Raw genomic sequence first — 22,025 nt, 5'->3', positions numbered from 1 at the left:
TCTGGACAGAGAAAGGAGAGTGTGTTTTATAGGGAATGTCTGGTACTGTCTGAACAGTGACAAGGAACCTGTTGCATTAATAGTATTTGATTGAGATAAAAACCCAGAATGTCTATGGCTCAGTTTCACACACACACACACACACACACACACACACACACACACACACACACACACACACACACACACACACACACACACACACACAGTGAAGAGCTTGATGAGGTCTCATCCTGTCTGGGCTGTATAATTTGTGTTAAAGGGGATTGTGGGTAATTATGCTCTTTAAGTATCACCTTCCTCTCCACTCGCCCCATCCATCTACCCTTCCCTCTGTCTGCAGACACCCCTGAATCCAATCACTGTGTCTGTCTGTCTTTCCATCCCTCTGTTTGAGACCTGAAACAGGAATTGTGTGTGTGTGTGTGTGTGTGTGTGTGTGTGTGTGTGTGTGTGTGTGTGTGTCTTCCAAAATTCCATGAGCTTCACAGCCCTTGTAGTGGTTCAAGTTTAGAGGGGGAAGGGTGGGAGGTTCTGTTATGTCATATTGAGAGTTTGAGGTGGAAACTGAGCTTGCAGCATGACTGTGTTGGTGTAACCTATCCTGGGAAAGTGTGTGTGAGAGAAACTGAGCTTGCAGCATGACTGTGCTGGTTGAACCTATCCTGGGAGAGTGTGTGTGTGAGAGAGAGAGAGAGAGAGAGAGAGAGAGAGAGAGAGAGAGAGAGAGAGAGAGGCCCAAGGGACCGGACTTGGCTTTCACTGCCCAGAGGAAGAACATCATGTATGGATGTTAGTACAAATGTACACACATAGATAATACACCAAACAGTGTGAAAAAATACATTATATACAGGGCCTTCGAAAAGTATTCAAACCCCATGACTTATTCCTCATTTTGTTAAGTTACAGCCTTATTCTAAAATTGACAGGTGTGGTATATCAAGATGCTGATTAAACAGCATGATCATTGTACAGGTGCACCTTGTGCTGGGGATAATAATTGGCCACTCTAAAATGTGCAGGTTTGTCACACAGCACAATGCCACTGTCTCAAGTTTTGAGGGAGCGTGTAATTGGCTTGCAGACTGCAGGAATGTACTCTAGTGCTGTTGCCAGATAATTTAATTTAAATTTCTCCACCATAAGCCGCCTCCAATGTCATTTTAAAGAATTTTGCAGTATGTCCAACCGGCCTCACAACAGCAGACCAGGTGTATGGCGTCGTGTGGTTTGCATTGTGAACAGAGTGGGGTTATGGTATGGGCAGGCATAAGCTATAGACAACGAACAGAATTGCATTTTATTGATGGCAATTTGAATGCACAGAGATACCGTGAAGAGATCCTGAGGTCCATTGTCATGCCTTTCATCCACCAACCATCACCCCATGTTTCATCATGATGATGCACAGCCCCGTGTCGCAAGGATCTGTACACAATTCCTGGAAGCTGAAAATGTCCCAGTTCTTTCATTGCCTACAAACTCAACAGACATGTCACCCATTGAGCAAGTTTGTGATGCTCTGGATCGACGTGTATGACAGCGTGTTCCAGTTCCCGCCGATATCCAGCAACTCCGCACAGCCATTGTAGAGGAGTGGGACAACATTCCCCAGGCCACAATCAACAGCCTGATTTTCATTACAGTGAAAAAAGATATGTACACTACCAGTCAAATCTGGATAACACCTCCTCATTCAAAGGTTTTTCTTTATTTGAACTATTTTCTACATTGTAGAATAATAGTGAAGATATCAAAACTATGAAATAATACAAATGGAATCATGTAGTAACCAATAAAGTGTTAAACAAATCTAAATATATTTGAGATTCTTCAAAGTAGCCACCCTTTGCCTTGATGACAGCTTTGCAAACTCTTTGATAGAATGGGCTGAGGGAGGGAGGAAGGGGATGTGAGGGACGAGGGGGAGAGTGAGAGGGACAAACTCTTGGATAGAAAGGGGCTGAGGGAGGGAGGAAGGAGATGTGAGGGACGAGGGGGAGAGTGAGAGGGACAAACTCTTGGATAGAAAGGGGCTGAGGGAGGGAGGAAGGAGATGTGAGGGACGAGGGGGAGAGCGAGAGGGACAAACTCTTTGATAGAATGGGCTGAGGGAGGGAGGAAGGGGATGTGAGGGACGAGGGGGAGAGTGAGAGGGACAAACTCTTTGATAGAATGGGCTGAGGGAGGGAGGAAGGGGATGTGAGGGACGAGGGGGAGAGTGAGAGGGACAAACTCTTGGATAGAAAGGGGCTGAGGGAGGGAGGAAGGAGATGTGAGGGACGAGGGGGAGAGCGAGAGGGACAAACTCTTGGATAGAAAGGGGCTGCGGGAAGGAGGTAGGGGACGAGGGGGAGAGCGAGAGGGACAAACTCTTGGATAGAAAGGGGCTGAGGGAAGGAGGTAGGGGATGTGAGGGACGAGGGGGAGAGCGAGAGGGACAAACTCTTGGATAGAAAGGGGCTGAGGGAAGGAGGTAGGGGATGTGAGGGACGAGGGGGAGAGCGAGAGGGACAAACTCTTGGATAGAAAGGGGCTGAGGGAAGGAGGTAGGGGACAAGGGGGAGAGCGAGAGGGACAGAAATTCCTGCCTTGCATAACCATGTGGTTGCCGAGTCCACTCTCTTTCACTCTGCTCTCCTTCCTCCCTCTTTATCTCGCTTTCTCCCCCTCTTCCTTGCTTCCTTGCTTCCTTCCTTGATTCCTTCCCTTTCTTCTTTCCTTTTCTTCCTTCCTTCCTTCCTTCCTTCCTTCCTTCCTTCCTTCCTTCCTTCCTTCCTTCCTTCCTTCCTTCCTTGCTCCCCCCTCTTCCTTCCTTCCTTCCCTTGGCAATGGACCAAACAAACAGAAATCCCCTCCAAAACATTAAATGATAGTAGAATGTACTTCTTCCTGCTTCGCCAGGAACACAACAGCATTGATGTCCACATGGCTTAAAAGAGAACACACACTGCACGCACACATAAAGGATGTTGAGCTGAAAACATTGCTTTCTTGTCCTTTTTTAAAGATTTTCATTGCGTGTTTTTGAAACTTTGATTTAAATAGTTCAGAAGTCAGTGTTCTAGTCTGGTGGTGTCTCACTAGGAGGTACTAGGTGTGTTCTAGTCTGGTGGTGTCTCACTAGGAGGTACTAGGAGGTGTGTTCTAGTCTGGTGTCTCACTAGGAGGTACTAGGAGGTGTGTTCTAGTCTGGTGGTGTCTCACTAGGAGATGTGTTCTAGTCTAGGTGACTCACTAGGAGGTACTAGGAGGTGTGTTCTAGTCTGGTGTCTCACTAGGAGGTACTAGGAGGTGTGTTCTAGTCTGGTGGTGTCTCACTAGGAGGTACTAGGAGGTGTGTTCTAGTCTGGTGGTGTCTCACTAGGAGGTGTGTTCTAGTCTAGGTGGTGTCTCACTAGGAGATGTGTTCTAGTCTGGTGGTGTCTCACTAGGAGATGTGTTCTAGTCTAGGTGACTCACTAGGAGGTACTAGGAGGTGTGTTCTAGTCTGGTGGTGTCTCACTAGGAGGTACTAGGAGGTGTGTTCTAGTCTGGTGGTGTCTCACTAGGAGATGTGTTCTAGTCTAGGTGGTGTCTCACTAGGAGATGTGTTCTAGTCTAGGTGGTGTCTCACTAGGAGATGTGTTCTAGTCTGGTGGTGTCTCACTAGGAGATGTGTTCTAGTCTAGGTGGTGTCTCACTAGGAGATGTGTTCTAGTCTGGTGGTGTCTCACTAGGAGATGTGTTCTAGTCTAGGTGGTGTCTCACTAGGAGATGTGTTCTAGTCTGGTGGTGTCTCACTAGGAGATGTGTTCTAGTCTAGGTGGTGTCTCACTAGGCGGTACTAGGAGGTGTGTTCTAGTCTGGTGTCTCACTAGGAGATGTGTTCTAGTCTAGGTGGTGTCTCACTAGGAGGTGTGTTCTAGTCTGGTGGTGTCTCACTAGGAGGTACTAGGAGGTGTGTTCTAGTCTGGTGGTGTCTCACTAGGAGGTGTGTTCTAGTCTAGGTGGTGTCTCACTAGGAGATGTGTTCTAGTCTGGTGGTGTCTCACTAGGAGATGTGTTCTAGTCTAGGTGGTGTCTCACTAGGAGGTACTAGGAGGTGTGTTCTAGTCTGGTGTCTCACTAGGAGATGTGTTCTAGTCTAGGTGACTACTGTCTCACTAGGAGGTGTGTTCTAGTCTGGTGGTGTCTCACTAGGAGATGTGTTCTAGTCTAGGTGACTACTGTCACACTACTTCATCTGCAGCACAATGATTGATCTCTTTTGTCGATCAACTGTAATCTCTCTCCCTCCTCTTCTCTTCTCCTCTTTTCTTCTCTTCTCTCTTTCTCCTCTCTTTATATATTCTGTTCCTCGCTCTATTCTCTCTCTCCCCTCTATTCAATTTAATGTCTTTATTGTCATGGGAAACATATGTTAACATTGACAAAGCAAGTGAAGTAGATAATAAACAAAAGTGAAATACAATAAAAATGAACAGTAAACATAACAATCACAGATGTTCCAAAATAATAAAGACATAGCAAATGTCGTAGGTCTATATACATTTGTAACAATGTGCAAATAGTTAAAGTACTATTCTCTCTCTCTCCTCTCTATCTTCTCGTCTCTCTCTATTCTGTTTCTCCTATCTTTGTCTCTCTCTCTAGGGCATACAGTCTGAAGAAGGGCCAGTTGGAGAGGGACTATGTCCAGGTAAGAGCCTGTGTAGTACAACCTGAGGATCTTTCTCCTCTGCCAGGAGCCAGAGAACCATGTCCTTGGAGCAGGGGCTTCTAGCCAGGCTGGCCCTAAACTCTCTGTCTGTCCCTGGAGCAGGGGCTTCTAGCCAGGCTGACCCTAAACTCTCTGTCTGTCCCTGGAGTAGAGGCTTCTAGCCAGGCTGGCCCTAAACTCTCTGTCTGTCCCTGGAGCAGAGGCTTCTAGCCAGGCTGGCCCTAAACTCTCTGTCTGTCCCTGGAGCAGAGGCTTCTAGCCAGGCTGGCCCTAAACTCTCTGTCTGTTCCTGGAGCAGGGGCTTCTAGCCAGGCTGGTCCTTAACTCTCTGTCTGTCCCTGGAGCAGGGGCTTCTAGCCAGGCTGGCCCTAAACTCTCTGTCTGTCCCTGGAGCAGGGGCTTCTAGCCAGGCTGGCCCTAAACTCTCTGTCTGTCCCTGGAGCAGGGGCTTCTAGCCAGGCTGGCCCTAAACTCTCTGTCTGTCTCTGGAGCAGGGGCTTCTAGCCAGGCTGACCCTAAACTCTCTGTCTGTCCCTGGAGTAGAGGCTTCTAGCCAGGCTGGCCCTAAACTCTCTGTCTGTCCCTGGAGCAGAGGCTTCTAGCCAGGCTGGCCCTAAACTCTCTGTCTGTCCCTGGAGCAGAGGCTTCTAGCCAGGCTGGCCCTAAACTCTCTGTCTGTCCCTGGAGCAGGGGCTTTTAGCCAGGCTGGCCCTAAACTCTCTGTCTGTCCCTGGAGCAGAGGCTTCTAGCCAGGCTGGCCCTAAACTATGTCTGTCCCTGGAGCAGGGGCTTCTAGCCAGGCTGGCCCTAAACTCTCTGTCTGTTCCTGGAGCAGGGGCTTCTAGCCAGGCTGGTCCTTAACTCTCTGTCTGTCCCTGGAGCAGGGGCTTCTAGCCAGGCTGGCCCTAAACTCTCTGTCTGTCCCTGGAGCAGGGGCTTCTAGCCAGGCTGGCCCTAAACTCTCTGTCTGTCCCTGGAGCAGGGGCTTCTAGCCAGGCTGGCCCTAAACTCTCTGTCTGTCTCTGGAGCAGGGGCTTCTAGCCAGGCTGGTCCTTAACTCTCTGTCTGTCTCTGGAGCAGGGGCTTCTAGCCAGGCTGGTCCTTAACTCTCTGTCTGTCCCTGGAGCAGGGGCTTCTAGCCAGGCTGGCCCTAAACTCTCTGTCTGTCCCTGGAGCAGGGGCTTCTAGCCAGGCTGGCCCTAAACTCTCTGTCTGTCCCTGGAGCAGGGGCTTCTAGCCTGGCTGGCCCTAAACTATCAATATCTGTCCCTAGGAGTAGTGGAGGGGCTTCTAGCCTGGCTGGCCCTTAACTATCAATATCTGTCCCTAGGAGTAGTGGAGGGGCTTCTAGCCTGGCTGGCCCTAAACTATCAATATCTGTCCCTAGGAGTAGTGGAGGCGCTTCTAGCCTGGCTGGCCCTAAACTATCAATATCTGTCCCTAGGAGTAGTGGAGGGGCTTCTAGCCTGGCTGGCCCTTAACTATCAATATCTGTCCCTAGGAGTAGTGGAGGGGCTTCTAGCCTGGCTGGCCCTAAACTATCAATATCTGTCCCTAGGAGTAGTGGAGGCGCTTCTAGCCTGGCTGGCCCTTAACTATCAATATCTGTCCCTAGGAGTAGTGGAGGGGCTTCTAGCCTGGCTGGCCCTTAACTATCAATATCTGTCCCTCGGAGTAGTGGAGGGGCTTCTAGCCTGGCTGGCCCTTAACTATCAATATCTGTCCCTCGGAGTAGTGGAGGGGCTTCTAGCCTGGCTGGCCCTTAACTATCAATATCTGTCCCTAGGAGTAGTGGAGGGGCTTCTAGCCTGGCTGGCCCTTAACTATCAATATCTGTCCCTCGGAGTAGTGGAGGGGCTTCTAGCCTGGCTGGTCCTCAGTATCTTCTATCAGACTTGGCATGATGCTGAGCATAAGCTCATTACACACACATACTTGAGCAACTGCAGCACACGTGTGTACATATTGGGCTAGCCTTCACACACTTGAGGACACTACTACACATGCACTCTCTCTCCTCTCTCTGAGCAGCTGTCCACACAAATAAACATTTGTTTTCTGGTCTCATCAGCTTCAGCCCGCTGAACACAGAAGAGAGACTGGGAGGGAGAGCGAGTCAGATACATACATACAATACCGGCTTGTTTGTATGTATGAGAGAGAGAGAAAGAGACCCTTTGAATTGAAAGAGAGAGAGAGTGTGTGTAGAATCGGTCTTCTTGTGACTTCTGGCTGCACTCTTTTATTCAGTCACATTATCAACAGTCTTTTCTCTCTTTCTCTCCCTCACTCCTGCAAGCTGGGTTGCCTAGCAACAATCCCCCCTGGAACAATCCCCCCTAGGTTAATGGATTTTCTCTTGATTGTAAAAGTCTTGGTGTGTGTGTGTGTGTGTGTGTGTCAGACTACTGGCTAGTGGCTTTCCTCTCTGTTTGGTCATTACATTAAAGGTATACTTGGGGATTTTTATGTCTCTACATGCAGGTTGAAGGATGTTGCTAGCTAGCTCTAGCACAATTGCTAAGATACCCATAGACTTCCAGTCATTGTGCTAACAATAGTTAGCATTTGCTCATGAAACTACCTCTAACGTCCTTCTTACTGGACACAGATACATAACAATGATGTCCACAAGTTCATCTGACTCTGGGGAAGTATATGAAGGGCTTCATTGCCAAAATCCCAAACTATCCCTTTTAAAGACCATAAATGAATATCCCTTTAACCTTTAGCGTGTAGGGGGCAGTATTTTAGTTTTTGGCTATAAAAACGTACCCATGTGAAACTGCCTGTTTCTCACTCAAAGAAACTAGAATATGCATATAATTGTCAGATTAGGATAGAAAACACTCTAAAGTTTCCAAAACTGTAAAAATATTGTCTGTGAGTATAACAGAACTGATATTGCATGCGAAAGCCCTGAGGAAAATCCAATCAGGAAGTGCCTCTTGTTTTGAATCCTCTCTGTTCCTATGCATGCCTATCCTCCATTTAAAGGGATATCAACCAGATTCCTTTTTCTATGGCTTCCCAAGGTGTCAACAGTCTTTGGACATAGTTTCAGGCTTTTTTTTTTAAATGAGCGTGAAAGATCCCATTGCGTAAGTGGATAGGTGGGGGCTCTCAGAGTGAGTTTTGCGCTACAGAGTAAAGCGGCCATTGTTCCTCCCGCTGTTATTGAAAAAGCTACACACTCAGTTGATATATTATCGAATATATATTTTAAAAACAACATGAGGATTGATTATAAAAAACGTTTGACATGTTTCTGTGGACATTATGAAGACTATTTGGAATTTCCGTCTGCGTTGCCGTGACCGCTCTTTCCTGTGGATTTCTGAACATAACGCCACAAACAAACAGAGGTATTTTGGGTATAAAAATAATCTTTATGGAACAAAAGGAACATTTGTTGTGTAACTGGGAGTCTCGTGAGTGAAAACATCTGAAGATCATCAAAGGTAAACTATTTTTTTGATTGCTTTTCTGATTTTCGTGACCTAGTTACTTAATGCTAAGTGTACATAATGTTATTCTATGCTATCGATAAATTTACACAAACGCTTGGATTGCTTTCGCTGTAAAGCATAATTTCTAAATCTGAGACGACAGGTGGATTAACAAAAGGCTAAGCTGTTTTCCTATATTGCACTTGTGATTTCATGAATATGAATATTTTTTAGTAATATTATTTGACTGTTGCGCTATGCTATTCAGTGGTTGCTGATAACAATTATCCTGCTACCGGGATGGGTAGCATCAACAAGTTAAAGACAACAAATGAATATCCCTTTTCAAGACAATAAATGAATATCCTAATGAATGGCTGGATGGAGCGATTGATATTTACTCCAAATGATTGTTGTGAGCCTGCAAGTCTCTTTCTCTCTTTCTCTCTCTATTCAATATATTGGCATGACGTAATAATGTAAATATTGTAAAAGCGTACTTTGGAGATTAAGTGATACATTTACAGTATTAAAATAATAATAATCAAAATTGTCAATGGGACAATCAGTAACAACATTTTTTTAGCCGCGGTGTACTGTCGATTTAGGGCCAGATAGCACTGCATTTTACTTTGTGCTTGTGTTTCCCAATAGGTCATGTAATTTTGTTCTGACTGTGTTGTAAGTTGGTTTATGCTGATTGATTGGATGTTCTGGTCCTGAGGTTTTAGTATGTCAGTAGAACAGGTTTGTGAACTCAGCCCCAGGACCAACTGGAAGAGGGGTCTCTCTCTCTCTCTCTCTCTCTCTCTCTCTCTCTCTCTCTCTCTCTCTCTCTCTCTCTCTCTCTCTCTCTCTCTCTCTCTCTCTCTCTCTCTCTCTCTCTCTCTCTCTCTCTCTCTCTCTCTCTCTCTCTCTCTCTCTCTCTCTCTCTCTCTCTCTCTCTCTCTCTCTCTCTCTCTCTCTCTCTCTCTCTCTCTCTCTCTCTCTCTCTCTCTCTCTCTCTCTCTCTCTCTCTCTCTCTCTCTCTCTCTCTCTCTCTCAATTCAAGGGGCTTTATTGGCATGGGAAACACATGTTGCCAAAGCAAATTAAATAGATAATAAACTCAAGTGAAATTATCAATAAAAAATGAACAGTGAAAATTACATTCGCAAGTTATAAAAGAATGAAGACATGTTATATGTCTATATACAGTGTTGTAACGATGTGCAAATAGTTAAAATACACAGGGGAATATAAATCAACATAAATATGGGTTGGATTTACAATGGTGTTTGTTCTTCACTGGTTGACCTTTTCTTGTGGCAACAGGTCACAAATATTGCTGCTGTGATGGCACACTGTGGTATTTCACCCAGTAGATATGGGAGTTTATCAAAATTGGGTTTGTTTTTTAAAATTCTTTGTGGATCTGTGTAATCTGTGTAATCTGAGGGAAATATGTGTCTCTAACATGCTCCTACATTTGGTAGGAGGTTAGGAATTGCAGCTCAGATTCTACCTCATTTTGTGGGCAGTGTGCACCAAGCCTGCCTACGGCATACCTGGCTCTCAATAGCAAGGCCATACTCACTGAGTCTGTACATAGTAGAAGCTTTCCTTAAGTTTGGGTCAGTCACACTGGTCAGGTATTCTGCCACTGTCTGTCTGACAGACTGACTCTCGCTCTCCTGTCTGACTGACTGACTGCCTGCCTGCCTCTCTCGCTCTCCTGTCTGCCTGCCTGCCTGCCTCTCTTGCTCGTATTGGTATGGTGTGTGCTGCCAGAGTAACTAGATGAGCTCATGTTTGTGTGTGTGTGTTTGTCTGAGCTCATGTGTGTGTGTGTGTGTGTGTGTGTGTGTGTGTGTGTGTGTGTGTGTGTGTGTGTGTGTGTGTGTGTGTGTGTGTGTGTGTGTGTGTGTGTGTGTGTGTGTGTGTGTGTGTGTGTGTGTGTGTGTGTGTTTGTCTGAGCTCATGCAGTATTGTGATGTCATTCTCAGACAACCTTTTATCAAAATGCCTGATTGGCTCTGAGTCTTTGGTAAAGGGCCAGTGGGTAAGCAGAGTGGAGTTTCCCAGAGCAACTACTGCTGTGTGAGAGGGGAGGGAGGGAGTGTTTCCCTTTCTTTTGATTTATATCAGACATGCTCCTCCCCCTGTAGTGAAGGACCTCTAATTAGTAGCTGTCAATCAAAGCCTCCCCACACTGTGTGTGTGTCAATGGCTTGGTATACTGGGTGGGTGGAGATGACAGGCCTTCCGGTGTCATTTCTCCTGATTCCACTCCTCCAGCACACATACCTGGAATAGTTCTGTGGTAGGGTCAGACTGGACTGGCCTGGACTAGTTATGTGGTAGGGTCAGACTGGACTGGGCTGGAATAGTTCTGTGGTAGGGTCAGACTGGACTGGGCTGGAATAGTTCTGTGGTAGGGTCAGACTGGACTGGGCTGGAATAGTTCTGTGGTAGGGTCAGACTGGACTGGAATAGTTTTGTGGTAGGGTTAGACTGGACTGGGCTGGAATAGTTCCATGGTAGGGTTAGACTGGACTGGAATAGTTCTGTGGTAGGGTCAGACTGGACTAGAATAGTTCTGTGGTAGGGTCAGACTGGAATAGTTCTGTGGTAGGGTCAGACTGGACTGGAATAGTTTTGTGGTAGGGTCAGACTGGACTGGGCTGGAATAGTTCCGTTGGTAGGGTCAGACTGGACTGGGCTGGAATACTTCTGTGGTAGGGTCAGACTGGAATAGTTCTGTGGTAGGGTCAGACTGGACTGGAATAGTTTTGTGGTAGGGTCAGACTGGAATAGTTCTGTGGTAGGGTCAGACTGGACTGGCCTGGAATAGTTCTGTGGTAGGGTCAGACTGGACTGGAATAGTTCTGTGGTAGGGTCAGACTGGACTGGAATAGTTCTGTGGTAGGGTCAGACTGGACTGGGCTGGAATAGTTCTGTGGTAGGGTTAGACTGGACTGGAATAGTTCTGTGGTAGGGTCAGACTGGACTGGGCTGGAATAGTTCTGTGGTAGGGTTAGACTGGACTGGAATAGTTCTGTGGTAGGGTTAGACTGGACTGGAATAGTTCTGTGGTAGGGTTAGACTGGACTGGAATAGTTCTGTGGTAGGGTCAGACTGGACTGGCCTGGAATAGTTCTGTGGTAGGGTCAGACAGGACTGGCCTGGAATAGTTCTGTGGTAGGGTCAGACTGGACTGGCCTGGAATAGTTCTGTGGTAGGGTTAGACTGGACTGGAATAGTTCTGTGGTAGGGTCAGACTGGACTGGCCTGGAATAGTTCTGTGGTAGGGTCAGACTGGACTTCTTCTCACATTGTCTGCCACCTGTTAAACAATCTACAACAAGCCCAAGGTCTCTCCCCTCCCTGGGTGGGGGCAGAATGTCCTGGAAGGAACACAGTGTTCCAGCCGGTCTGACGATAGCTCCATTCGTTTCTAACAAGGAACAGAAAGTCCTTGTTCAAATTCTTGACTAAAACTACACACATCAGATTTAGTGTTACGATTCTAATAAGATTCATACATTCATACAGTGACAGGGTAGTATTCTGTTTAGTTATAATTCTCCTTTAAATGTATACATCATTTAGTAATTATTCATAAAAAATCCCATAACAGTTAGACTGGACTGGAATAGTTCTGTGGTAGGGTCGGTCAGACTGGACTAGAATAGTTCTGTTGTAGGGTCAGACTGGACTGGAATAGTTCTGTGGTAGGGTCAGACTGGGCTGGAATAGTTCTGTGGTAGGGTCAGACTGGACTAGAATAGTTCTGTGGTAGGGTCAGACTGGACTGGAATAGTTCTGTGGTAGGGTCAGACTGGAATAGTTCTGTGGTAGGGTCAGACTGGACTAGAATAGTTCTGTGGTAGGGTCAGACTGGAATAGTTCTGTGGTGGGGTCAGACTGGAATAGTTCTGTGGTAGGGTCAGACTGGACTAGAATAGTTCTGTGGTAGGGTTAGACTGGAATAGTTCTGTGGTAGGGTCAGACTGGACTGGGCTGGAATAGTTCTGTGGTAGGGTCAGACTGGACTAGAATAGTTCTGTGGTAGGGTTAGACTGGACTGGAATATTTCTGTGGTAGGGGCAGACTGGAATGGAATAGTTCTGTGGTAGGGTCAGACTGGAATGGAATAGTTCTGTGGTAGGGTCAGACTGGACTAGAATAGTTCTGTGGTAGGGTCAGACTGGACTAGAATAGTTCTGTGGTAGGGTCAGACTGGACTAGAATAGTTCTGTGGTAGGGTTAGACTGGACTGGAATAGTTCTGTGGTAGGGTCAGACTGGAATGGAATAGTTCTGTGGTAGGGTCAGACTGGAATGGAATAGTTCTGTGGTAGGGTCAGACTGGACTAGAATAGTTATGTGGTAGGGTCAGACTGGACTAGAATAGTTCTGTGGTAGGGTCAGACTGGACTGGAATAGTTCTGTGGTAGGGTCAGACTGGACTGGAATAGTTCTGTGGTAGGGTCAGACTGGACTGGAATAGTTCTGTGGTAGGGTCAGACTGGAATAGTTCTGTGGTAGGGTCAGACTGGAATAGTTCTGTGGTAGGGTCAGACTGGAATAGTTATGTGGTAGGGTTAGACTGGACTGGAATAGTTCTGTGGTAGGGTCAGACTGGACTGGAATAGTTCTGTGGTAGGGTTAGACTGGACTGGAATAGTTCTGTGGTAGGGTCAGACTGGACTGGAATAGTTCTGTGGTAGGGTCAGACTGGAATAGTTCTGTGGTAGGTTCAGACTGGACTAGAATAGTTCTGTGGTAGGGTCAGACGAATAGTTCTGTGGTAGGGTTAGACTAGAATATTTCTTTGGTAGGGTCAGACTGGAATAGTTCTGTGGTAGGGTCAGACTGGACTGGGCTGGAATAGTTCTGTGGTAGGGTCAGACTGGACTAGAATAGTTCTGTGGTAGGGTCAGACTGGAATAGTTCTGTGGTGGGGTCAGACTGGAATAGTTCTGTGGTAGGGTCAGACTGGACTAGAATAGTTCTGTGGTAGGGTTAGACTGGACTGGAATAGTTCTGTGGTAGGGTCAGACTGGACTAGAATAGTTCTGTGGTAGGGTTAGACTGGACTGGAATAGTTCTGTGGTAGGGTCAGACTGGAATAGTTCTGTGGTAGGGTTAGACTGGACTGGAATAGTTCTGTGGTAGGGTCAGACTGGAATAGTTCTGTGGTAGGGTCAGACTGGACTGGGCTGGAATAGTTCTGTGGTAGGGTCAGACTGGACTAGAATAGTTCTGTGGTAGGGTTAGACTGGACTGGAATATTTCTGTGGTAGGGGCAGACTGGAATGGAATAGTTCTGTGGTAGGGTCAGACTGGAATGGAATAGTTCTGTGGTAGGGTCAGACTGGACTAGAATAGTTCTGTGGTAGGGTCAGACTGGACTAGAATAGTTATGTGGTAGGGTCAGACTGGACTAGAATAGTTCTGTGGTAGGGTTAGACTGGAATAGTTCTGTGGTAGGGTCAGACTGGAATGGAATAGTTCTGTGGTAGGGTCAGACTGGAATGGAATAGTTCTGTGGTAGGGTCAGACTGGACTAGAATAGTTATGTGGTAGGGTCAGACTGGACTAGAATAGTTCTGTGGTAGGGTCAGACTGGACTGGAATAGTTCTGTGGTAGGGTCAGACTGGACTGGAATAGTTCTGTGGTAGGGTCAGACTGGACTGGAATAGTTCTGTGGTAGGGTCAGACTGGACTGGAATAGTTCTGTGGTAGGGTCAGACTGGAATAGTTCTGTGGTAGGGTCAGACTGGAATAGTTCTGTGATAGGGTCAGACTGGAATAGTTATGTGGTAGGGTTAGACTGGACTGGAATAGTTCTGTGGTAGGGTCAGACTGGACTGGAATAGTTCTGTGGTAGGGTTAGACTGGACTGGAATAGTTCTGTGGTAGGGTCAGACTGGACTGGAATAGTTCTGTGGTAGGGTCAGACTGGACTGGAATAGTTCTGTGGTAGGGTTAGACTGGACTGGAATAGTTCTGTGGTAGGGTCAGACTGGAATAGTTCTGTGGTAGGGTCAGACTGGAATAGTTCTGTGGTAGGGTCAGATTGGAATAGTTCTGTGGTAGGGTCAGACTGGAATAGTTCTGTGGTAGGGTTAGACTGGACTGGAATATTTCTGTGGTAGGGGCAGACTGGAATGGAATAGTTCTGTGGTAGGGTCAGACTGGAATGGAATAGTTCTGTGGTAGGGTCAGACTGGACTAGAATAGTTCTGTGGTAGGGTCAGACTGGACTAGAATAGTTCTGTGGTAGGGTCAGACTGGACTAGAATAGTTCTGTGGTAGGGTTAGACTGGACTGGAATAGTTCTGTGGTAGGGTCAGACTGGAATGGAATAGTTCTGTGGTAGGGTCAGACTGGAATGGAATAGTTCTGTGGTAGGGTCAGACTGGACTAGAATAGTTATGTGGTAGGGTCAGACTGGACTAGAATAGTTCTGTGGTAGGGTCAGACTGGACTGGAATAGTTCTGTGGTAGGGTCAGACTGGAATAGTTCTGTGGTAGGGTCAGACTGGAATAGTCATGTGGTAGGGTTAGACTGGACTGGAATAGTTCTGTGGTAGGGTCAGACTGGACTGGAATAGTTCTGTGGTAGGGTTAGACTGGACTGGAATAGTTCTGTGGTAGGGTCAGACTGGACTGGAATAGTTCTGTGGTAGGGTCAGACTGGAATAGTTCTGTGGTAGGTTCAGACTGGACTAGAATAGTTCTGTGGTAGGGTCAGACTGGAATAGTTCTGTGGTAGGGTTAGACTAGAATATTTCTTTGGTAGGGTCAGACTGGAATAGTTCTGTGGTAGGGTCAGACTGGACTGGGCTGGAATAGTTCTGTGGTAGGGTCAGACTGGACTAGAATAGTTCTGTGGTAGGGTCAGACTGGAATAGTTCTGTGGTGGGGTCAGACTGGAATAGTTCTGTGGTAGGGTCAGACTGGACTAGAATAGTTCTGTGGTAGGGTTAGACTGGACTGGAATAGTTCTGTGGTAGGGTCAGACTGGAATAGTTCTGTGGTAGGGTTAGACTGGACTGGAATAGTTCTGTGGTAGGGTCAGACTGGAATAGTTCTGTGGTAGGGTCAGACTGGACTGGGCTGGAATAGTTCTGTGGTAGGGTCAGACTGGACTAGAATAGTTCTGTGGTAGGGTTAGACTGGACTGGAATATTTCTGTGGTAGGGGCAGACTGGAATGGAATAGTTCTGTGGTAGGGTCAGACTGGAATGGAATAGTTCTGTGGTAGGGTCAGACTGGACTAGAATAGTTCTGTGGTAGGGTCAGACTGGACTAGAATAGTTATGTGGTAGGGTCAGACTGGACTAGAATAGTTCTGTGGTAGGGTTAGACTGGACTGGAATAGTTCTGTGGTAGGGTCAGACTGGAATGGAATAGTTCTGTGGTAGGGTCAGACTGGAATGGAATAGTTCTGTGGTAGGGTCAGACTGGACTAGAATAGTTATGTGGTAGGGTCAGACTGGACTAGAATAGTTCTGTGGTAGGGTCAGACTGGACTGGAATAGTTCTGTGGTAGGGTCAGACTGGACTGGAATAGTTCTGTGGTAGGGTCAGACTGGAATAGTTCTGTGGTAGGGTCAGACTGGAATAGTTCTGTGATAGGGTCAGACTGGAATAGTTATGTGGTAGGGTTAACTGGAATAGTTCTGTGGTAGGGTCAGACTGGACTGGAATAGTTCTGTGGTAGGGTTAGACTGGACTGGAATAGTTCTGTGGTAGGGTCAGACTGGACTGGAATAGTTCTGTGGTAGGGTCAGACTGGACTGGAATAGTTATGTGGTAGGGTTAGACTGGACTGGAATAGTTCTGTGGTAGGGTCAGACTGGACTGGAATAGTTCTGTGGTAGGGTCAGACTGGACTGGAATAGTTCTGTGGTAGGGTTAGACTGGACTGGAATAGTTCTGTGGTAGGGTCAGACTGGAATAGTTCTGTGGTAGGGTCAGACTGGAATAGTTCTGTGGTAGGGTCAGATTGGAATAGTTCTGTGGTAGGGTCAGACTGGAATAGTTCTGTGGTAGGGTTAGACTGGACTGGAATATTTCTGTGGTAGGGGCAGACTGGAATGGAATAGTTCTGTGGTAGGGTCAGACTGGAATGGAATAGTTCTGTGGTAGGGTCAGACTGGACTAGAATAGTTCTGTGGTAGGGTCAGACTGGACTAGAATAGTTCTGTGGTAGGGTCAGACTGGACTGGAATAGTTCTGTGGTAGGGTCAGACTGGAATAGTTCTGTGGTAGGGTCAGACTGGAATAGTCATGTGGTAGGGTTAGACTGGACTGGAATAGTTCTGTGGTAGGGTCAGACTGGACTGGAATAGTTCTGTGGTAGGGTCAGACTGGACTGGAATAGTTCTGTGGTAGGGTTAGACTGGACTGGAATAGTTCTGTGGTAGGGTCAGACTGGACTGGAATAGTTCTGTGGTAGGGTCAGACTGGAATAGTTCTGTGGTAGGTTCAGACTGGACTAGAATAGTTCTGTGGTAGGGTCAGACTGGAATAGTTCTGTGGTAGGGTTAGACTAGAATATTTCTTTGGTAGGGTCAGACTGGAATAGTTCTGTGGTAGGGTCAGACTGGACTGGGCTGGAATAGTTCTGTGGTAGGGTCAGACTGGACTAGAATAGTTCTGTGGTAGGGTCAGACTGGAATAGTTCTGTGGTGGGGTCAGACTGGAATAGTTCTGTGGTAGGGTCAGACTGGACTAGAATAGTTCTGTGGTAGGGTTAGACTGGACTGGAATAGTTCTGTGGTAGGGTCAGACTGGAATAGTTCTGTGGTAGGGTTAGACTGGACTGGAATAGTTCTGTGGTAGGGTCAGACTGGAATAGTTCTGTGGTAGGGTCAGACTGGACTGGGCTGGAATAGTTCTGTGGTAGGGTCAGACTGGACTAGAATAGTTCTGTGGTAGGGTTAGACTGGACTGGAATATTTCTGTGGTAGGGGCAGACTGGAATGGAATAGTTCTGTGGTAGGGTCAGACTGGAATGGAATAGTTCTGTGGTAGGGTCAGACTGGACTAGAATAGTTCTGTGGTAGGGTCAGACTGGACTAGAATAGTTATGTGGTAGGGTCAGACTGGACTAGAATAGTTCTGTGGTAGGGTTAGACTGGACTGGAATAGTTCTGTGGTAGGGTCAGACTGGAATGGAATAGTTCTGTGGTAGGGTCAGACTGGAATGGAATAGTTCTGTGGTAGGGTCAGACTGGACTAGAATAGTTATGTGGTAGGGTCAGACTGGACTAGAATAGTTCTGTGGTAGGGTCAGACTGGACTGGAATAGTTCTGTGGTAGGGTCAGACTGGACTGGAATAGTTCTGTGGTAGGGTCAGACTGGAATAGTTCTGTGGTAGGGTCAGACTGGAATAGTTCTGTGATAGGGTCAGACTGGAATAGTTATGTGGTAGGGTTAGACTGGACTGGAATAGTTCTGTGGTAGGGTCAGACTGGACTGGAATAGTTCTGTGGTAGGGTTAGACTGGACTGGAATAGTTCTGTGGTAGGGTCAGACTGGACTGGAATAGTTCTGTGGTAGGGTCAGACTGGACTGGAATAGTTCTGTGGTAGGGTTAGACTGGACTGGAATAGTTCTGTGGTAGGGTCAGACTGGAATAGTTCTGTGGTAGGGTCAGACTGGAATAGTTCTGTGGTAGGGTCAGATTGGAATAGTTCTGTGGTAGGGTCAGACTGGAATAGTTCTGTGGTAGGGTCAGACTGGAATAGTTCTGAGGTAGGGTTAGAATGGACTGGAATAGTTCTGTGGTAGGGTTAGACTGGACTGGAATAGTTCTGTGGTAGGGTTAGACTGGACTGGAATAGTTCTGTGGTAGGGTCAGACTGGACTGGAATTCTTACCGAATTCTGATGAGCACTTTGAACATGTTAGAAATGCTGTCCACATTTCCTTTTCCTCAGCCAACAAGAGCACAAACCACAACATCACTAGCCTATGTCAATCTACTCTAGTAGAAAAGTTTAGGCTGCCTATTCTATTGGTCAGCTTGTCAAGAAAGAAATGGCCTATTCCAAACAAACTCTGGGACAGTTGTGGGGGCGATAGATCCCAAATTCATACAACCAGTAGGCCTAGGCTACATAAAAGAAAAACATTCAAAAGCAATGAGTGATGCAACAGATCAGAACGTTTAGCTTAAAATGTTGATCAACTATTATTTATTCACATTATAAGCGCAGCGATGCGCACAAGGCAGTAGGCATTCAAAACAACTGGGAACTCGGGATTTTCACACTTCCGACTTCAGTATGTTCAAGACAACTGGGGATTCTTTTTTTTTGTTGAAAGATCATCGAACTTGGAATTACAACTCGGGAACTTGGGCTTCTTTCTAGAGCTCTGACTTCCTCCCTGACCAAGGCCCTTCTCCCCCAATTGCTCAGTTTGGGCGGGCGGCCAGCTCTAGGAGGAGTCTTGGTGGTTCTTGGTCACCTCCCTGACCAAGGCCCTTCTCCCCCAATTGCTCAGTTTGGCCGGGCGGCCAGCTCTAGGAGGAGTCTTGGTGGTTCTTGGTAACCAAACAAGTATTAAACAAATCATATATATATTGAGATTCTTCAAAGTAGACACCCTTTGCCTTGATGACAGCTTTGCACACTCTTGGCATCATCAATTCTAAATAATTTATCATTACAAGTAGTAGTAGTAGTAGTAGTAGTAGTTGTGTGTGTGTGTGTGTGTCGTGTAGGGTGTTTGTGTGTGTGTGTGTGTGTGTGTGTAGTGTAGGGTGTTTGTGTGTGTCTGTATTAGTGTGTGTAGTGTAGGGTGTGTGTGTGTATTAGTGTGTGTAGTGTAGGGTGTGTGTGTGTGTATTAGTGTGTGTAGTGTAGGGTGTTTGTGTGTGTGTCTGTATTAGTGTGTGTAGGGTGTGTGTGTGTGTGTCTGTTAGTGTGTGTAGTGTAGGGTGTTTGTGTGTGTCTGTTAGTGTGTGTAGTGTAGGGTGTTTGTGTGTGTGTGTGTGTGTGTGTGTGTGTGTGTGTGTGTGTGTGTGTGTGTAGTGTGTGTGTGTGTGTGTGTGTGTGTGTGTGTGTGTGTGTGTGTCTGTATTAGTGTGTGTAGTGTAGGGTGTTTGTGTTGCAGCATCTCTCTTGCTTGTCTAGAGAACAAATGTCAGTCTGGAGTCTGCACTGCAGCTCCTCTGTCCGCCCCCCCCCTCCTCTCTCATTCTCTCATCTCTCCCTCCTCCACTGTCCGGCTCATTTGCATAATTGCTGTGTGTGTCTTTGAGCAGATGACGCAAGTGACACCTCACTCACACACACGAATACCATACATACTTTTCACATTCACGTGTCACCCTCTCCCCTGGCCAATTCAGTGTTCCTGATGTGGTTCAGCAACTCAACTCTCTCTGGTCGCTTCTAGAAGCACAGCTATGGTGCAACTCAAAGGTGTGTGTGCAGAGAGAATGTGCTCTTCGTCTTTTTTCTCTCCTCCTTTGGCTGACTGCATATTGCAGAGGTCCAGACAATATGCAGACTAACACCACACACTCTACTTTATTTTTTTTTTAAAGTTTTAATTGTAAAAAAAAAAAAAAGTTGCATTTTTACCCCTTTTCCCCTTTTTTCGTGGTATCCAATTGTTGTAGTAGCTACTATCTTGTCTCATCACTACAACTCCTGTACGGGCTCGGGAGAGACGAAGGTTGAAAGTCATGCGTCCTCCGATACAAAACCCAACCAAGCCGCACTGCTTCTTAACACAGCGCGCATCCAACCCGGAAGCCAGCCGCACCAATGTGTCGGAGGAAACACCGTGTACCTGGCCACCTTGGTTAGCGCGCACTGAGCCCGGCCCGCCACAGGAGTCGATGGTGCGCGATGAGACAAGGACCGACAAGACACGGTCCTGGTCTGGTACTATACTGACAAGACACGGTCCTGATACTATACTGACAAGACACGGTCCTGATACTATACTGACAAGACACGGTCCTGATACTATACTGACAAGACACGGTCCTGATACTATACTGACAAGACACGGTCCTGATACTATACTGACAAGACACGGTCCTGGTCTGGTCCTGACAAGACACGGTCCTGATACTATACTGACAAGACACGGTCCTGGTACTGTACTGACAAGACACGGTCCTGGTACTGTACTGACAAGACACGGTCCTGATACTATACTGACAAGACACGGTCCTGATACTATACTGACAAGACACGGTCCTGGTACTATACTGACAAGACACGGTCCTGATACTATACTGACAAGACACGGTCCTGGTCTGGTCCTGACAAGACACGGTCCTGATACTATACTGACAAGACACGGTCCTGGTACTGTACTGACAAGACACGGTCCTGGTACTGTACTGACAAGACACGGTCCTGATACTATACTGACAAGACACGGTCCTGATACTATACTGACAAGACACGGTCCTGGTCTGGTCCTGACAAGACACGGTCCTGGTCTGGTACTGACAAGACACGGTCCTGGTCTGGTACTATACTGACAAGACACGGTCCTGATACTATACTGACAAGACAGGGTCCTGGTCTGGTCCTGACAAGACACGGTCCTGGTCTGGTACTGTACTGACAAGACACGGTCCTGGTCTGGTCCTGACAAGACACGGTCCTGGTCTGGTACTGTACTGACAAGACACGGTCCTGGTCTGGTACTGACAAGACACGGTCCTGGTCTGGTACTGACAAGACACGGTCCTGGTCTGGTACTGTACTGACAAGACACGGTCCTGGTCTGGTACTATACTGACAAGACACGGTCCTGGTCTGGTACTATACTGACAAGACACGGTCCTGATACTATACTGACAAGACACGGTCCTGGTCTGGTCCTGACAAGACACGGTCCTGGTCTGGTACTGTACTGACAAGACACGGTCCTGGTCTGGTACTGACAAGACACGGTCCTGGTACTGTACTGACAAGACACGGTCCTGGTCTGGTCCTGACAAGACACGGTCCTGGTCTGGTACTGTACTGACAAGACACGGTCCTGGTCTGGTACTGACAAGACACGGTCCTGGTCTGGTACTGACAAGACACGGTCCTGGTACTGTACTGACAAGACACGGTCCTGGTCTGGTACTGTACTGACAAGACACGGTCCTGGTCTGGTACTGACAAGACACGGTCCTGGTCTGGTCCTGACAAGACACGGTCCTGGTCTGGTACTGTACTGACAAGACACGGTCCTGGTCTGGTACTGACAAGACACGGTCCTGGTCTGGTACTGACAAGACACGGTCCTGGTCTGGTACTGACAAGACACGGTCCTGGTACTGTACTGACAAGACACGGTCCTGGTCTGGTACTGTACTGACAAGACACGGTCCTGGTCTGGTACTGACAAGACACGGTCCTGGTACTGTACTGACAAGACACGGTCCTGGTCTGGTCCTGACAAGACACGGTCCTGGTCTGGTACTGTACTGACAAGACACGGTCCTGGTCTGGTACTGACAAGACACGGTCCTGGTCTGGTACTGACTAGACACGGTCCTGGTCTGGTACTGACAAGACACGGTCCTGGTACTGTACTGACAAGACACGGTCCTGGTACTGTACTGACAAGACACGGTCCTGGTACTGTACTGACAAGACACGGTCCTGGTCTGGTACTGACAAGACACGGTCCTGGTCTGGTACTGACAAGACACGGTCCTGGTCTGGTACTGACAAGACACGGTCCTGGTACTGTACTGACAAGACAAGACACGGTCCTGGTACTGTACTGACAAGACACGGTCCTGGTCTGGTATTGTACTGACAAGACACGGTCCTGGTACTGTACTGACAAGACACGGTCCTGGTCTGGTCCTGACAAAACACAGTCCTGGTCTGGTACTGAC

General features: G+C 47.3%; 1 protein-coding gene across 2 annotated transcripts in view; it reads left to right on the top strand.

Moving 5' to 3' along the window:
• The window catches only part of LOC118380601 (F-BAR and double SH3 domains protein 2-like), a 115,566-nt gene that overhangs the window by 25,715 nt on the left and 67,826 nt on the right, over positions 1 to 22,025 (top strand). For both annotated transcript variants that reach the window (XM_052468211.1, XM_052468212.1), the window contains exon 3: positions 4,639 to 4,684. In XM_052468211.1, the coding sequence (XP_052324171.1) occupies positions 4,639 to 4,684 (46 nt within the window). The remainder of the gene's footprint in view (positions 1 to 4,638; positions 4,685 to 22,025) is intronic.

The sequence above is a fragment of the Oncorhynchus keta genome, chromosome 18 (genome assembly GCF_023373465.1).
Source record: "Oncorhynchus keta strain PuntledgeMale-10-30-2019 chromosome 18, Oket_V2, whole genome shotgun sequence".
Lineage (NCBI taxonomy): Eukaryota > Metazoa > Chordata > Actinopteri > Salmoniformes > Salmonidae > Oncorhynchus > Oncorhynchus keta.
Note: the sequence above shows the minus strand (reverse complement) of the source record. Positions and strands in the feature narration are given on the sequence as shown.